The sequence below is a fragment of the Centroberyx gerrardi genome, chromosome 10 (assembly GCF_048128805.1).
Source record: "Centroberyx gerrardi isolate f3 chromosome 10, fCenGer3.hap1.cur.20231027, whole genome shotgun sequence".
Lineage (NCBI taxonomy): Eukaryota > Metazoa > Chordata > Actinopteri > Beryciformes > Berycidae > Centroberyx > Centroberyx gerrardi.
Window position 1 is genome coordinate 22,257,939 of NC_136006.1, and position 16,035 is coordinate 22,273,973.

At 43.2% G+C, this 16,035-nt stretch overlaps 1 protein-coding gene across 1 annotated transcript in view; it reads right to left on the bottom strand.

The window, feature by feature from the left end:
* Positions 1–1,125: 1,125 nt before the first annotated feature.
* The window catches only part of plcl1 (phospholipase C like 1), a 60,057-nt gene continuing 45,147 nt past the window's right edge, over positions 1,126–16,035 (bottom strand). The window contains exons 8-12 of the mRNA XM_071926343.2: positions 11,510–11,872; positions 9,489–9,692; positions 7,869–7,944; positions 6,997–7,106; positions 1,126–6,569 (exon numbers count right to left, since the gene is read on the bottom strand). Coding sequence (XP_071782444.1) covers positions 6,372–6,569; positions 6,997–7,106; positions 7,869–7,944; positions 9,489–9,692; positions 11,510–11,872 — 951 coding nt within the window. The 3' untranslated portion in view covers positions 1,126–6,371. The remainder of the gene's footprint in view (positions 6,570–6,996; positions 7,107–7,868; positions 7,945–9,488; positions 9,693–11,509; positions 11,873–16,035) is intronic.

Genomic DNA, 16,035 nt, shown 5'->3' on the forward strand with positions numbered 1-16,035 from the left:
TATGTCTCATAGCCAACCAGACGTGTTCATGCTCTTATCAGGTGACATGTGAACTGTATGAGCTACAGTACAAACCAGCCATAATGGGATGTCTCCATCTAGAGGCTGTAAGGCTTCAGTCATGTCCACCTCATGTAAACCAGTGGAGATGATCTTTACATCACCGCCTATAGGATTCAACCACCCTGAAAAAAAGGTAAAGATGCTATATGACACAGTGTGCCCTATAAACCCTAAGGCACTCAGCTCCATAGGCAATGATATAAACTACAACGCAAGATGTTCAACTCCCTGCCTTGGCACCTGCACTTCCCCAGTGGACGACTCCTATCTAAGGAGCAGGGGAGTATGGGATGTTTGTCACTGAGGGACCGGATGTGTGTGGCCCTTTGCAGAGTTCGACTGAACCAATTCATCCATGAATCCACATATCACTATTCTCAGATAAAAAACGTAATATTCAAAAAATTATCTTTGCACAAATTGAAAAAATAAGGCTGATTTTCCCAAGTGTATTTTTGAAGTGAAACAATTGATTTAAAAATAGGTTTCTGGTGTCATGAAACTTCCTCAGTGCATAAAGGGAAAGGCAAATTATGAGATTTAAATATCAATATAAATACAGAATGTAATCTAGATATAGAATGTATACAGAATATAGAATGGAAATTTCAAAACCAATGCCATGCCTAAACAAGAGGAGAGAGAAAGAAGCACCAGATTTTCATGCTACAATAGTGATATAAACATATATATACAGTATATTTTATAAACATACACTGCCACCTACATATCAGATATATCAGAGTATCTACAAATCATGGAGGTTGACCCTGCAGAAAATAGCTTGATATTTGGCTCCACCTATTGGTTTTCCTGTGGAACTCCATCTATATGAACCTCTCCAGACCTGTGAGGGGAAAACAGATCTAAGAGCAGGAAGGTTTTATGATTGTGGTGACATTCGACATATAATATCTCACTGTTAGTGCAAAATAAGAGCACATACAGTATGACAATTCTCTCAATTCAACATATAGTAAAATTAGGGGCTAGAAGTAGATGATATTGAAAATGATGGTCATGAAAATGTAAGTAGAAGTGACAAGGGTATTGGTCAGTAAAAGATAGCTTTATTTAGTCTGGGATACATAGTCTTGTTACATTTGATTATTTGTCAGATAGAAAACACACTAGCTTTTCAAAATAAAAGCGAGGTCCATTTAATTAATAATATTCCTTTATGGTTTTAAAACACACTTCAATAAATACTTTTCTTTTTAATCTTTTTTTTCTATTTTACAAAGACATACAGTAACAGTGAGAACAGTCGAAGGAACAACACTGGATTAAAAGGTCAGCGGTGTAGACACAGGCCAACAACAGACACTGCAGAGGCCCGGGGTCAGATAGAAATACCTTCAAATACTTTACAAGTGTTTTGTAAAACTTCCCCAACAGCACCCCTGGTAGGCAAAAGCAACTCTCCCATGTATTTGAATGAATTTGGAATACTATTTGACCACAGGTCTGCAAAGATAGGTAGCATCACACACTGAAGAGCACAGAGAGAGCTAGCTCTAGGTTAAGACACATGGGTTAAAGAGATACTGTGCAGCCCAATTCAACACCTGCTCTTTAGCATGCATCTGTCTACCACTCCCATCAGTGAAACTCAAAGTAAAATCAAAAAACACGACTTTAAGTAAACCTGTTCCACTTTAAAGGATGTAGGGTAGTAGATGAGTCCGCACTCCAAGGAGCAGGGTGCAGTATTGGGTTACAAGTGAGATATACCATATAAAGCACTGTAGTGGCTGTCCACAGTGCCTTTTGCAGAGGTTAACACTAGTTTTTCAATACTGCACAATGAACATGTCATCAGGTAAGTTGGATAGTACCCTGGAAAAGCAAAGTGTAAAAACGGTCGTATAAAACGGTTAATAGAGTATGAGAGGTATGGAGAGGCTAGGACAAAGGCATCGTACCTAAAACCGTACATTTTTTAGACCGTAGAGTTGAAGTTCTTCCATCTACAGATTTGTGGCTCAGGTGTTGTATGGTGCCGACACGCTGCGGGGGTCAGCTCACTGAACTAACAAGCTGCCATGTTTTTTTCTGTCACTGCAATTTGCCTCTGTTTTACAAAGCAGAACAGTCAGCCTTGGCCACCGTAGATCTTTTTGTTCAATGTGCACCTAATGGATTAATGATGAAAATGAGGTCTAACTTAACCTGAAAACCCTTAATTACCGAAACCTGACTCTTCTACCCCTTCACCTCCATCTCCACAGGTAAACCCTGTGACCTCCTTCTGCCCCGTACCTCCTCAGGTAAATCCCGTCACCTTCACGCTCCTTGACCCACTTGTGTTCCCCGTGTCAGCGGTCATGTAAACCGGAACACAGAAAGCTAATACTGTGGTTTGTTTTACTGAAGCTGATGCATCAATAATGCAGAGAGATCCTCTCCGCAGGTAAGCAGATCTCTGGGAGAGGATGCCTCCACTGGTATCCCAGTAGTTTTTCAAATACTTTACGAGCCTGATTCAACGGAAGCCATCCAAATAGCTCCGGAAGCTGCCATCTGGTCCAGTGTATTTAAAAGGAAATATGGCTAATGGTTTGGCAATGACTGCGTACTCATAGACGTGTGAGGCAAGAGTAGGAGAGCAAGTTTGGAACAACATCAGGTCATGATCAGGCCAGGAATTAGGGCACCGCGGTATTATGACACACATATCCACGCAAACATATACGCAACACCCCTAGACCTCCACTGAGTCAGGTTGCTATTAATAGATGAAAACAGCAGGTGCTGTCACTCTGTCTATCTCTCACAGCCAATTATACAGCCCTGCAGGTGTCCCCTAACACACACTCACACACACACACACCTCAACCCTATGTCAGTCCCTTTCTTCCCTCCATCCTTCTCTTCTCTCCCCAATATCTCTCTCTCTCTCTCCCTCTGTTTCTCTCTTTCTTTCACACACACACACGCAAGCCTGTCAACACACACGCACACAAACAGAGGGAAACGTTATCAGGGCAAATTCAGGTCAGCCTCCTCCTGTGGCTGTGACTCAGTTCTGTCACACCCACCCAGGAGCCTCAGAAGAGAGAGGAGACATGGAGGAGAGGATGGAGAGAAAGGGAGGAAGAGCAAACATGGGCAGCTTAAGGAAGGCAGTGGCGGAGTAGAGGTTTGAAAGAGGTTGCTGGAATTACAAAAAGGAAAGGAATGTGTGGAGCAATGAAAGGCAACAAAATGGTGTACATAAATAGAGAATGTCAAATATGGGATTCGACACAGCACATACAGTAGTACCGCACAAGCACCTCAGTGGGCTTTATGGCAATTACTACACTTCAACATCGCCCCCAACACCCCCAGCACCAACGCTACAGCATGTTTCAACATTCCTCACTGTGTCTGTGTTGAGCTTGGCCTTGTTTACTGCAAAATGCCATTGACTGGGCTGAGTAACTGATACAATGTGTACCTGTGATCCTCATCTCTCATCGGCCCGCCTCCCCGCCTCCCTCACAGGGCAGAAAACACATTCAACTTGTCTTATCTATCTATCTTTGTCTATTCAAATCTCCCGGCCAGGTTACAGTCTGGCGATCCTCACATCTGCTTTGTTCAAGGGGCTTCAGATGTTTTGTTTTCTTCTGTATTGTATAGCAGACTTAAGAGGAAATACATTTGTTCAAATAAATTCTTCAAATAAATACCACTTGATTCTGATTACTGAAACCGGGAAAACCTTATCAAATGCACCTGCCGTGGTTGCTGTTTTTTTGAATTACATATCCAAGGAGGTGTTTCTAATCAGGTTAGTTTAGTACTGTGTGTTGTTCAGGATCGCTCTTCCGGTTTTTGGTTCAAAGGCAGCATTAAAAGATACAAGAGTACAAGATACGAGTACAAAAGCGGAGTTAAAAGAGCAAGTATCAATTGCTTTCGTCCGTTATCAAGAAACACACATTTACAACGGAATCAAAGGCCTAGAGGAACACCATCGTTGACAGGTAAACACAACCATGAACTGTGGTAGCACCTGCTGGACAACATTTTTGTAGTTCTTGTTTAATCTACAGGTTTATCAGTGTCACTGAGTTATAAAGTGAGGTCCTTCCCGGCACATGCTTTCAGTCAATACACATTCAGTTATACGGCCTCAGCGACTCCCTTGTATGGTAGCAATATTTGTATTATTGCTAAATCAAAAGTAGTGTACTTCATCAATGGTTAACACTTAAGGAATTTGACCCTCCTACACACAAACACACACACGCACAGACACTGAGCGTCCCGTGCCCACCCTGTTACAGTGAGGAGGTTATGTGATCCGCACTACAGTAGACATGTAGCACCACAGCAGCTACACACATCACATCACAGCCTCTCCAGTTACCACCTCTCTCCTCCTCTCCACCTCAGTCCTCCTCTTACCTTCATCCCCTCTCCCAGCTACCTGCAACTTGACAAGTGAGTGAGTCAAAGGTCATTGGTGGTGGAGATAACAAGGACCTGTGTATGTGTGTGTGTGTGTGTGTGTGTGTGTGAGTGCTTCTGCTAGTTTAAGTAGGTATTTGACACAAAATGACAACAGCATTGGGGGAATGGTGAGGATAACATGGGCAGGGAATGCTTCTGAATATTTCAAACAGTAGCCGTGTATGTGTGTGGCAGAGGTGGAAAGAGTGCTGGAACATTTTACTCAAGCAGAAGCAGCGCTGCTTCAGTTACTGCGCTTAGAATATTAGTCTGAAAAATACTCAAGTTACTTAGGAGAGAAAAAACAACACAAAATTGTTCTCTCCGTGGAAATTAATGGATTATCAATTTTGTTGTGGTCACTGTCCGCCCAGGATTTGACAATTGTTCCTTTTTATCTTATATGAACAAAGCTCTAGTATCCGTTATGGCAGGTTAAAGGAATACACCAGGTTAGCTTATCCATTAAGTGATGAGAACATAGACACCAAAATCCTCCATGTGTCCCCGATGGAGTATTGGCTCCGGTGCTCCATGCTGACACTTTAGTATACACTATGTTGAGTGATAGTAGGTGACTAGCATCATCTCAAAAGTGAGAAAATAAGAACCTGTTGCAGCTCTCAAACTAAATGGTAAGTAATCTCAAATGATATGTCTGACAGTTAGGACATTGTTAAAATTTACAAATTTACAAAATAAGGTACTGTTTTGAACTAGCAGGGACAATTTTCTGGGCGGGCGATGGGTGAATGTGCACAGTTTAAAATCACTGCAATAAGTGATTGTTCACCTGAAGTAGTTAGTCAGTCTTCTTACTTTGGATAATGCTAGTGGCCTACTGGAGCGCCACAGGAAAAAATCTACCAGGGACACAAGGATGATTTTGGTGTCTATGTTCTCATCACTTAACAGGTAAGTTGACCAATGGACCATTCTCCCAAAAACTTGTGTTCTTTTAGTCCAAGAGAACTGTGTTTTACTGTACTGATTTCATTGTATTCAATACTTTTATGTCTAAAAACAAAACCTTCAAGTGAAAGTAGAAATAAATAACTGGAGTGCAAGTAAAATTTTTAGGACTTTTAAAAATACTCTGAAACATATTATTACTCTTCTCTAAAATCTACTCAAGTACAAGTTCTATAGTTGGAATTAGTTACTTTCCACCTGCGTGTGTTTGTTTGTTTTTGGGGGTCAACTCCTGTCCTATCAATCTCTTACAGCAGCCCAGCCTTTCCACCGTCTGCAATACTGTACACACACACACACATACACACACACACAGAGGGGTTCCCAGGGGGTGTGTTGAAATGCTGAGGCGGAGAATAATTACGTCCCGTCGAGTCCAACCGTAAACACCAACTTCACGTCAGCCCGGTTCTCACAAGTTATTCAGGTGTCTGTGTCTCCCTCTCTCATGGGGAAACCCGCTGACTTAAAATGTTGACTGACGCATCTTTCTGTCAGAAAGACGACGAGGAGACGTCCAAAGTTCGAAGGCCCATGTGGAGCCGCTTTGTTTGTTTTTCCATCACAGAGTAAGAACATTCATGAAAAGCCTCTTTGCAGGCTGGACTTTCACTGATCGGCTGATCAACTCACAGTAAGGCTGTAACAGATACACCGCTCGGGTCTAGGCTAGTCTAGACACTTTCTGCACTGGATAAAGGGATGAACTCTACTGGAAAGAAAATACTCCTCCTCTCTAACTCCAACTCTCTCTCATCTGCCTCCCCTTTTACACTCAGACCTTTCCCTTTTCCTCCTCTCTGTCTCTCACATCTCTTTATCTCTCTAATCCTCAGTAATTGCTCTGTCCCCTCCCTTTTTATCTCTGCGAGTGTCCCGGGCCCGAGGGGGTGTCAGATGCGTCCGTTGCCGTGCGTGCTCCCCCGGCGGCCGGACGGGGGGTGGGAGGCGTAGAGGAGCTCGGCTGTGGAGGAGGAGGACGAGGAGGTGGTGGAGGAGGAGGTGAGTCCACAGGCCTCGCAGGCCAGAGCCAGCTGCCTCAGAGCGTCCAGGGAATCCATCTTGGCTCCCCGCAGCAGATCGCACTGACCCTGCAAGAGACAGGGAGAGGGATGAGTGTGTGTGTGTGTGCGGGTGTGTGTGGGTGGGCGGGTGGCGCATTTGTACAGCATCCATCCTTGTCACTGTATACTGGCATACACTATGCAACAAAGACAGCTTCAGTCAAATCCTCCTTTAAATTGATCTAATTAGAATCACTTCAATTGATTTCAGGTGAAGGCAAATTAGTTTTTTAAAATTTTTGTTTTTCCCTTGATTTTGCTGGTTACTACATCAAAATGAAAGTGAAAAAATATGTGAAATATAAAAATAAGTGATATTCATTGCAGGCCTCAAGCCAGTAAAAACTGGATTTTTGTATGTGTGTGTCTGTTGCTCTGTGTGTGTGTGTGTGTGTGTGTGTGTGTGTGTGTGTGTGTGTGTGTGCTCTCTACATCATGTAATGCCCTCCAGTACCTTGAGCACAGTGATGTTCCAGGTGAAACTCTCCACGGCTTTGTTCTGCTTGCGTCCCTTCAGACCCTCCTTCTCCCCGAGTCGAGAGAGATCCTCATGGAAGTCCATGCCTGGCGAACACAAACACACAGCAGCAGCCCTGCTTCAGTCCGCAGAGAGAGCCTCGATACCTCATGTTCAGCTGACACACAAGCGGCAAGAGCCAGGGCGCTTTGCTTGAATGATTTTCTCGAGGAACACAAAATGTCAAAAGCCAGGGTCAACAGTGTGCCTTGGAGGGTTTGTTTTTGGGAAAGATTTGACATATTTATTCAGAGAAAAGCTTTCAGGCCGGGTGCCCTTCCTCGTGACATTTACATTGGCAGTTAAAGGTCAGGAGTTATCTACAGCTGAGAGAAGCACCAGAAATATGCAGGTGCAACCGCTGTAGAAGCCCCTGTCTTAGCTGCTACACAGGTGCGCTACACCTGAGACAAACTGGTAAGAAAATCCAGCAGTATTAATACAGGACTTGGACTTGGAGGGACTTGGATATTTGTTACCAGTGTATGGTTTATTGTAAACAACATTACAAGAGGAGATATTTGCTTGTGATTTGTTTTTCAAATATGTGTCTTCACAGATCTCCAATTCAGAAGGTACAAAAATTCAAAAGCCTTTATTGTCATTGAATCCATGCTGACACACATTTAGGGGAAAAAATCACCGGCAAGTCTCTCCACTTGCTCATTTGGTGAAACATTGAGCTTTACAGGATCTGGGTGTATCCTGTGCCGCTGTCATTTTATTTATGAGCACTGATCACTCCGATTTCACTCAGTTCACTAAAACCTCATGTCATCCACCCATGTGTCGCTGCCCTCTCCGCTCACCTTCCCTCTGCACCTGGGCGATCCGCTCCTGAACAGCGTCTGCACTCTCTATCAGCTGCTTCTGGGCCGCGATCATCTGGACAGACAGGCAGCAAGTTAGTCTTTAAACACGGACAACAGGGAGAGCAGTTTGTCATCATGGGAGTGGACTGAAATGAACTGAACTGCGAGCTGAAGAATAGCTCTATAGGGGGTTTAGTGAATTGCGAGAAGAAAAGACTAAGTGGGATTGAGGGAAGGAAGAAAAGGAGAGAAGAGAAGGCTACAGGGAAGAAGAGAGGGAGGAGAGCGGGTGTGTGATGATGACTAAGACGGTGAGTGTGCCTGTGTGTGCGTGTGTGTGTGTGTGTGTGTGTGTGTGTGTGTGTCCAAAGAGGCCAAAGAGGTGTGATGTACGAGGGAGACAACAGACTGGAGATCACACCAACTGTGGCTGCATCATCCTGACCTGCTGGGCTGACGCTTTCTGTCATACACCGGGCTCGCACTCACAGTACAAAAACACACACACACACACACACACACACACACACATCATCATCATCACCACCCACATGCAACACTCAGTAATGGATATAAAAAAAAGTACTGCTTTGTCCTAGCCCCCCCTCTGTGTGGTGTGTGTAGGTGTAATAGCAGAGCGCTGAGAGCAGGTGGGTGAGATTCATCCTGATCTAATGCAGGAGGAGATGGAGTGGGAGGAGACGCAGCTGGCAGCCAAGGTGCGTGTGTGTGTGTGTGTGTGTGTGAGTGTGTGTGTGTGTGTGTGTGTGTGAGTGTGTGTGTGTGTGTGCACTAGAGGAATGTGGGTGACTGTGTGTGTGTGTGTGTGTGTGGGGGGGGGGGGGGGGGGGGGGGTGTCTGTGTGTGTGTGTGTTTGCATATTGTACTACTAACCCTGTTCTGTATTTGGCTAATCTAAGAGCGGATATACAGTGCAAAAAATAGTGTCACTGCATAGTGAATAAAGACCTCTAATAAGCGCATTTCATTTATTTTTATAATACTTCAGGCTATACTACAGGGACTTAAATTTAGATTATTTATTTTAAGATTTTTCAGACTTTTTTTTTAGGAAAAAAGCTGGGTAAACTATGCTCTCTAATTAGTGATCATTATAAGGCAAACAACCACCCAACCACCAATACAAACACAAATGAGTTACATTTTAAGAAAAGCATTCATGAATGCTTTTTTCTCTTCACACTAGAAAGGCCAAACTGTAGCCAACTGAAGGATGTTTTTAATTTTAGAATTGAAATATCTCAGATCTCTTCAGAATGTCCCTCCATGACTTTTCCTAGACCCACTTTCTGTTCAAACGAGTGTTGATTTTCAAAATCACAATAGGAAATTGTAGTTATAACGATATTTACTCCCTTCAGTTGACAGCCTGTTGGCCTTTTCTTCCTCCAAAATTCACTGGCCTTTTAAGCATTAACAAACACTATTCTCATATAATTAAAACATTAGTTTGATACTACTTATATACGAAGAATTTACCTCATTAACATGTATGCCAGCCTAAAAAGGTAGCTCTCTATTATGCAACTCTATTATGCAAATTAAGAAGTGGGTACTACATGTTGTGCACGTCATCGCCCTCGCTCTCTTACTGACCGTGTCGTAGGCGGTGAGCAGCTTGCGTGTCGGCTCTGACAGGCTGGCCAGCGGCTCCAGACAGGGGTAGCCCTCCTTCAGCACCATGCTGGCCCCCATGGTGCCCTCGGGGCTCTGCAGCCGGGTGGCCAGGCTCTGGATGCACTGCTTCAGCTTGGCCACCGGGGGGAGCCCACACTGCTCTTTGAAACCGACGGTGCCGCTCTGGAAAACGGTGCCACGGGGAAAGAAACAGAAGGAGGGATGAGGAGGAAGAGCAGAGGGAGGAAAGTAGAGGGTATCAGATCAGATGTGCAGATGTGGATATTAAAAGTCCAAACAGGGGAAGGTCAGAAAGGTGACACACAACATCGCACTTCCCCTCCCTGCTCTCGTCTCCTGTCTCTCTTGTGAATTAAATCAATATGGAAGTCAGTCTGGCCCGTAATCCGCTAAAATCAGCCTTAGCTTAAGCGCATTTGGCAATAGAGAAGACAATATGGCATGAATCTGGAATAATGAATCATACCCTTTGGCTGGGTGTTTCTCAACTAGGTGTGACGCGAGGCAAAAGTGGGTCAGAAGCTGATCAGACAAGGACAAAGAATAATTTAGACAGTGGAAATGCCATTTTGGGTCTTGACTAAAAGGTCAGCCTTTGTTCTTGTACCAACAGCTGTTATCATTTTTAATGAATAATTTTGGAAGTAGTACAGTACAGACTTCTGCTGGCTACCTGGCCGCCGTTTGCCACCTGGCAGAGACCCAACTGGACCAGCGATTATCACGCCCCACCTGTGTGTGTGTGTGTGTGTGTGTGTGTGTGTTTATGTGTGACAGAACAGAGGCATGATGAATAATAACTGACTGTGGCAGATGAGCCCACAGCTGGACACAAGGCAGAGAGACAGAGGGAGAGAGAAGGAGAGTTCATGTCAGAGGGAAAGGACAAAGAGATTGGAGCACGCAGATTGAAGACTTATTTGTGAATGAGCAAATGGTGTGTGTGTGTGTGTGTGTGTGTGTGTGTGTGTGTGTCTGATTGAATGATCGAGTGAGATTGTGTGTATTCAGAGATAAGCTGCTGGGTGCTGCGACCAGGTTCTCTCTCTTTGCTGGTATTTATAGATGATGTGTAATCCTCCGCCTCCTCTCTTCTCCTGTACTCCTCTCTCCCGTTCCTGTTTTTTCTTTCTATTTCTCTCTCTCTCTTTCCTCACCCCACAGAGAAGTCTCAGGTAGAGTCTGATTTCAGCACAGTCATGCAAGCCAGCCCAATTCACCCTCCTGACCAGACATCTCATCAACGCAACCTAAAAATACAACAGCTGAGTGACACCCGACCCGCAAAGACTCAATGTGCCCATTCAGAAAATATTATACAGTGTGATTTTGTCAGTCTCCCAGATCAAATTTCAAAAGGACGCGCTCACTTGTGGTTCTATTTTATTCCACTGTTCTCTTGTACCAGACCAGGTAGTACTTGACAATTGTTAGCTCTTGTTTTAACCTACTTGGTGTAGGGTTAAGGCCCATTCACATATAGAACAATAACTATAAAGATATCTATAACTATAAAAAAAAAGAAAGTTTAATAGAAATCATTTTATTTAAGTAAATAGAATGTCTGTGTTCCCACTACAACCATAATATAAAATCATCCAAAACGATAACTATAACTATATTTTTGGTTCAATCTCAGAGCTATTGTTTGGAGACAATAAAACATTTTCAACCAATCAAATTAAAGTTCTAAGAAAGAAGGCAGCAGGAGAATTCGGCAGCTCACTGCTGTGATTTTATTTGCAGAGGAACTTATCACAGATATCGTTGTAGTGTCAATGCTTGAGCAACAATGTATTGTTATAGTTTATAGTTATCTTTATAGTTATCGTTCTAGATGTGAAAGGGCCTTTAGGATTGCAGGTGGGGTTTGCAACATAGGACAATACACTCAGTGCCAGAAAGTGTAGACAAGTGTAGAAGAGTATTTGACTCTACTTTGGTAACTTGACACACAATTAAATCTATTTCCCTCTCACCTGAGCGTCCTCCCGCAGGTCCGTGGCCTCCCTGAGGGGGGCGCCGGCCGGCTTGAAGGCCTCGTCCACCACCTTGATGCCGGTGTGCCTCAGCGTGACGTACTCCCTCCCTCGCCTCCCCACCCTCCTGACCGACAGCCCCCGCCGCTGGGCCTTGCCCCCGCCTCGCCGGTTGGTGACCGCCACGTGGACGAACAGGCTGGCGTGGGGTAAGGGGTCTCCCGCCAGGCCCAGCAGGGGCACGTTGCGGTAGCCGGGCTGGAGGCACTCAAAGGCCACGCTGTACTGGCCGATGAAATCGTCGCCGATGTAGTCGTCGTCCAATACCACGAAGCGCAGCAGGGCCAGCTCCGGCATGTTCACCTGGAGACGAGAAGAGAGAAGAGGTGATGAGACTTGAAAACCCATTCGTGTCGCCGTCCTCGAGGACCAAAATAACACCATGGTCACCACTTCACAATGTTCTGACTCACGGTGACGCTGCCAACCTCTTAAGCCTCTTCCCAAGCATGCTTTGTTCCAATTTTTATCTATCAATGCAGAAATCATGGTACATTTTGATTTCTTCTAAAAATGTCTAAAGTTGTAAAGTTCCTAAAATAAGCTGCTTCTGATCATGCTGGCCTGAGCTCTGCAGCTGCGCTCAGTGGGAGAGGTGGTGGGCAGCTGAACTGCAGTGAGGAGGTCAACCAGCTCTGTGGACTCATGAACCAGCCAGATGAACACTTCTCCAACTGCAACTCTACCTCAACCCAAAGCCACACACACACTCCTGTGTGAAGGACCTGCAGGCAACCTCAGGTTAACTGGAATAAATCCGTCCATGTTCTTCCTTACACACTCTTTGTCAACATTCACACTGCAGGCCCTCATGCGAGTTGGTCAGTCTTTCCAAGGAAAAATAGTCTACATACACACACACACACACACACACACACACACACCGGTGAACTACCGTTCACTATATTGATACATAAAGGGACTGGTCTGTGACATTAGCCATGTATTTCAGGGGAATCTAATTTGCAATTAATCTTAAGGATAACTTGGATTTTAGAAAAAACATCAACATACAACAATCCAAGGTCCAATCCAAAGATATTCATAGTACATGACATTCAGAGAAAAGGTCAACTAATTAAAGAAAGCTGCTGATCCTCCACAAAGACATGTGTGTTTTAGTGATGGACTAACAGCCACTGGGTCAAAGTAAAGTGGTATTTGGGTTTTTTTTTTAATACCATAATCTTTGTTTTATCCAGGTTGATGGATAATGGCCAGTTTTTACAGTAGTTCTCCAGCAGTGTCAGGTTTTGTTGTGAACCATGCTGTGTAGGAGATAAAACCAAATCATCTGCATACTACAGGAACTTGACTTCTTTTCTCTGCAGCTCTAGTCCTGGGCTTGGAGATTGATCAATAATAGTGGCTAATTTATGGATGTAAATGTTAAACAGGGTGGGAAAGGTTGCAGCCTTGATGGACTCCTCAGCCTAGGTTAAAGAAATCAGTTCTTTAATTTCCAATCTTCTTTGATTGTCAGAGTATTTGGATTTAATTAAATCATATACTTTGCCACCAAATGCCACTTTGGAGAAGTTGGAAAATAATCCAGTGTGCCAAATTGAATCAAAAGGCTTTTTCAGGTCTACAAAGCATGCAAATACAGTATCTTCCCTTGGTTTTGAGGTGGACATAATTATTAATAAGTGTATGAAGGGTGTTTAGTCAATTGTGGCCCAGATCTGAACCTTTGAAGGTTTAAAAAGATTGATTCATTTAAAGATTCTATGTGTATCAATACAGCTGATTAGTAGAGTAAAGGAGACTGCGGCTGGCTGGGTACAGCAGTGATGTATGTTTAGTTTTAGAATATATTTATTGCTGTTAATAGTAGTTTGGGTTTTTCAGTGTAACTTGGGTTCACAGATTTATGAAGTCAATCCCCATTCCTTTCCAGTGGGGATTCCTGTTCCCCTGTGACTGTTTCCAGCTGATCACAATATCCAAATTAATAGAATAATCATTGCCCTCTGAAAATAAAACTTGAATTAATTCAGTTGTTTGGTCATGTGGTTTTCCTTAATGCTATATGCATTTAGATGCAAATGTTGAATAGCAGGTCAGTGGATGGAGGCACCACTAGTCATGGGAGGTCAGCTACTGTCAGGCCTCTATAAGGAAAAGGGTGTGTGAGGATGAGTTGGAAATGATGTGATTAAGATGCCATTTTGGGAACATATATATAAAGTACATAGGGATGTATATATTATAATGTATATTATACTATACACATGCCCTATGAATCATTTTCACAGAGTTTGTAAGTATTGGAATTGTGGATATGTGGAAGGTCATTGTTGCATCATAATGGTTCTACACAAGCTGTGTGAGCTCTGGGTGTGATTCTGTGGTTTGTGTTGGAAGAAGAAACGTGCGATAAGCATTGCTTTCGTTTTGTGCCGTTTTACTGAGTTAACATTTTAAACATATTCAGAGAGAAGCTCATCTAAGTCCCTGAACCTTCTGAATTCAAAATGGCGGAAAATCTAGTCAGATGGAAATGGTTGTAGAATTTAGATTCTACAACTTACGGTTCAGAAGTCATGGACCAAAACACAAATTGGGTTGTTATAGCGCCACCATCAGGCCAATTGGTGTATTTGTTTTTGCCTGAGTAGTGGGTGAGAGTTTTGTAAGATGTAGTGATTTTTAAGGTGAAAAAAACCAACAACCAGAAAATAATTAGATTCAAAGAACTTTTGGAGAATAATGTTTTGAACAGAATTGCAGTCGGTGTCCGGTAATGGGTCAACATATTCCCACAAAACTCACAACATGGAGAACAGCGTCAGATGGCACAGCAAATTCAGCAGTCTCTAAACAACTAAGAGAGTTGATTTCAACACAAATGTCTATATGGGTCCATATACAGAGTATATTGAGTTAATATTGAGTCTTTGTATAGTTAAAGTTTAACACTATTCAACACAAGTCAGTGTTAAATCCTCTTAGCACTGGTGTGCTAAATCAAATGTCTTATGGTCTACTAAGCAACTGTACTGGAGTTGCCTCTGATAACACTACAGGGTGTAAATACAGTATTGCACTATTAAATCTTTAAGATTACATCCTCAAATCTCCCAAATTGTTTATTTCCATTCTAACACTGTAGAGGAATAAATAATTACACCCCCCACCCCACAAAAGGAAAGCACATTACATACAAAATAAATGCTTTTGACAAAACATTTTAATTGTCAAAAAATCATAATACAATTGGATCTGCAGAACATATTGCTGCTGTGAAAATAGAGGATGTTTTTTTAAATATGAACCATGAAATATGAACTTATCTGCTACAGGGAACCTGATTTTATACACCTGTCGTTCTGTCTCTACGCACATCCAATCGTACCTCAAGAACATGTTCTACAGGTCCAACTATCTCCCACTTATCAAAATATCTCTGGCGCTTTGCTTCTGTGTTCAAAGCTGAAACTGGATTTTCCAGTTGATCAAAACAACACTCTACTTTTTTATATAGGTCTGCATTTTCCATTTCTGAATCAATACTCATGAGAACAGCCTCTTGCACTTTGCTTTGAATATCATTTACAAGATCTTCCACTGATCCAACAACAGCTTGAACTGCACTTTCTGAAACACCTGATGCTTGCAATTGAGCTACAACTGAACCACAAATGACGCTTCTCAATGGAGATCTGTGCGGTGACAGGAGAGGTTGGCATAGTATGAGGAACATTTGTATGAACTGGCTGAGATCATGAAGGGTCAGTGTCATTTTCTCCCTGAGCATCACTGTTGGCATGAATATTTGGATTAACAGAGTCCTTGTGCACGGTGTTCAGGTGCTTCCTGAAGCCACTGTAAGTGCAAAACTATTAAGTACATCCTGGCTCTCCACATTTCAAACGCAATGTTTTGACCGGATATAAACCATGGTGAAATTTAACATGCTGACAAAGCAATGCACAACTTTTGGGGTGTACTTTACAGATAAAACACATAAACATACATATTTCAGTGAAAGGATGGCAATCAGGTCAAGTGTCCCGCTGCAGCAGTCTTGCTCTAAGTTCCTTGACTCGTGGGCTCTCCTGTGCGTTTCCCACATCAATGTTGTACACTGTGGTTTGAATGAATGTGTAGAAGCTGCTCAGAGATTCATCGCAGGACAGACTGAAGACAAAAGTATACCTTGCACAGCTCGTCAAAGGCCGCCACTGATGTTTGACCCTTGCGTGGGATCGCCTTCTGGTCCACAATGATGTAGAACCTGTGGCTCCTTGGTGGTCACCACCGTAACACCGTGGTCACCGCTTCACAATGTTCTGACTCACGGTGACGCTGCCATCCTCTTAAGCCTCTTCCCAACAAACTGTCATAAAATCCTTCCACTTGTCGAATCCCTTGCCTTTAAACTCCCTCCTTTAAACACTTCAATCAGCTGTATACAGCTTATAGGTGCTGGAGAACAGCCCATTTGCTATAATATACTATTT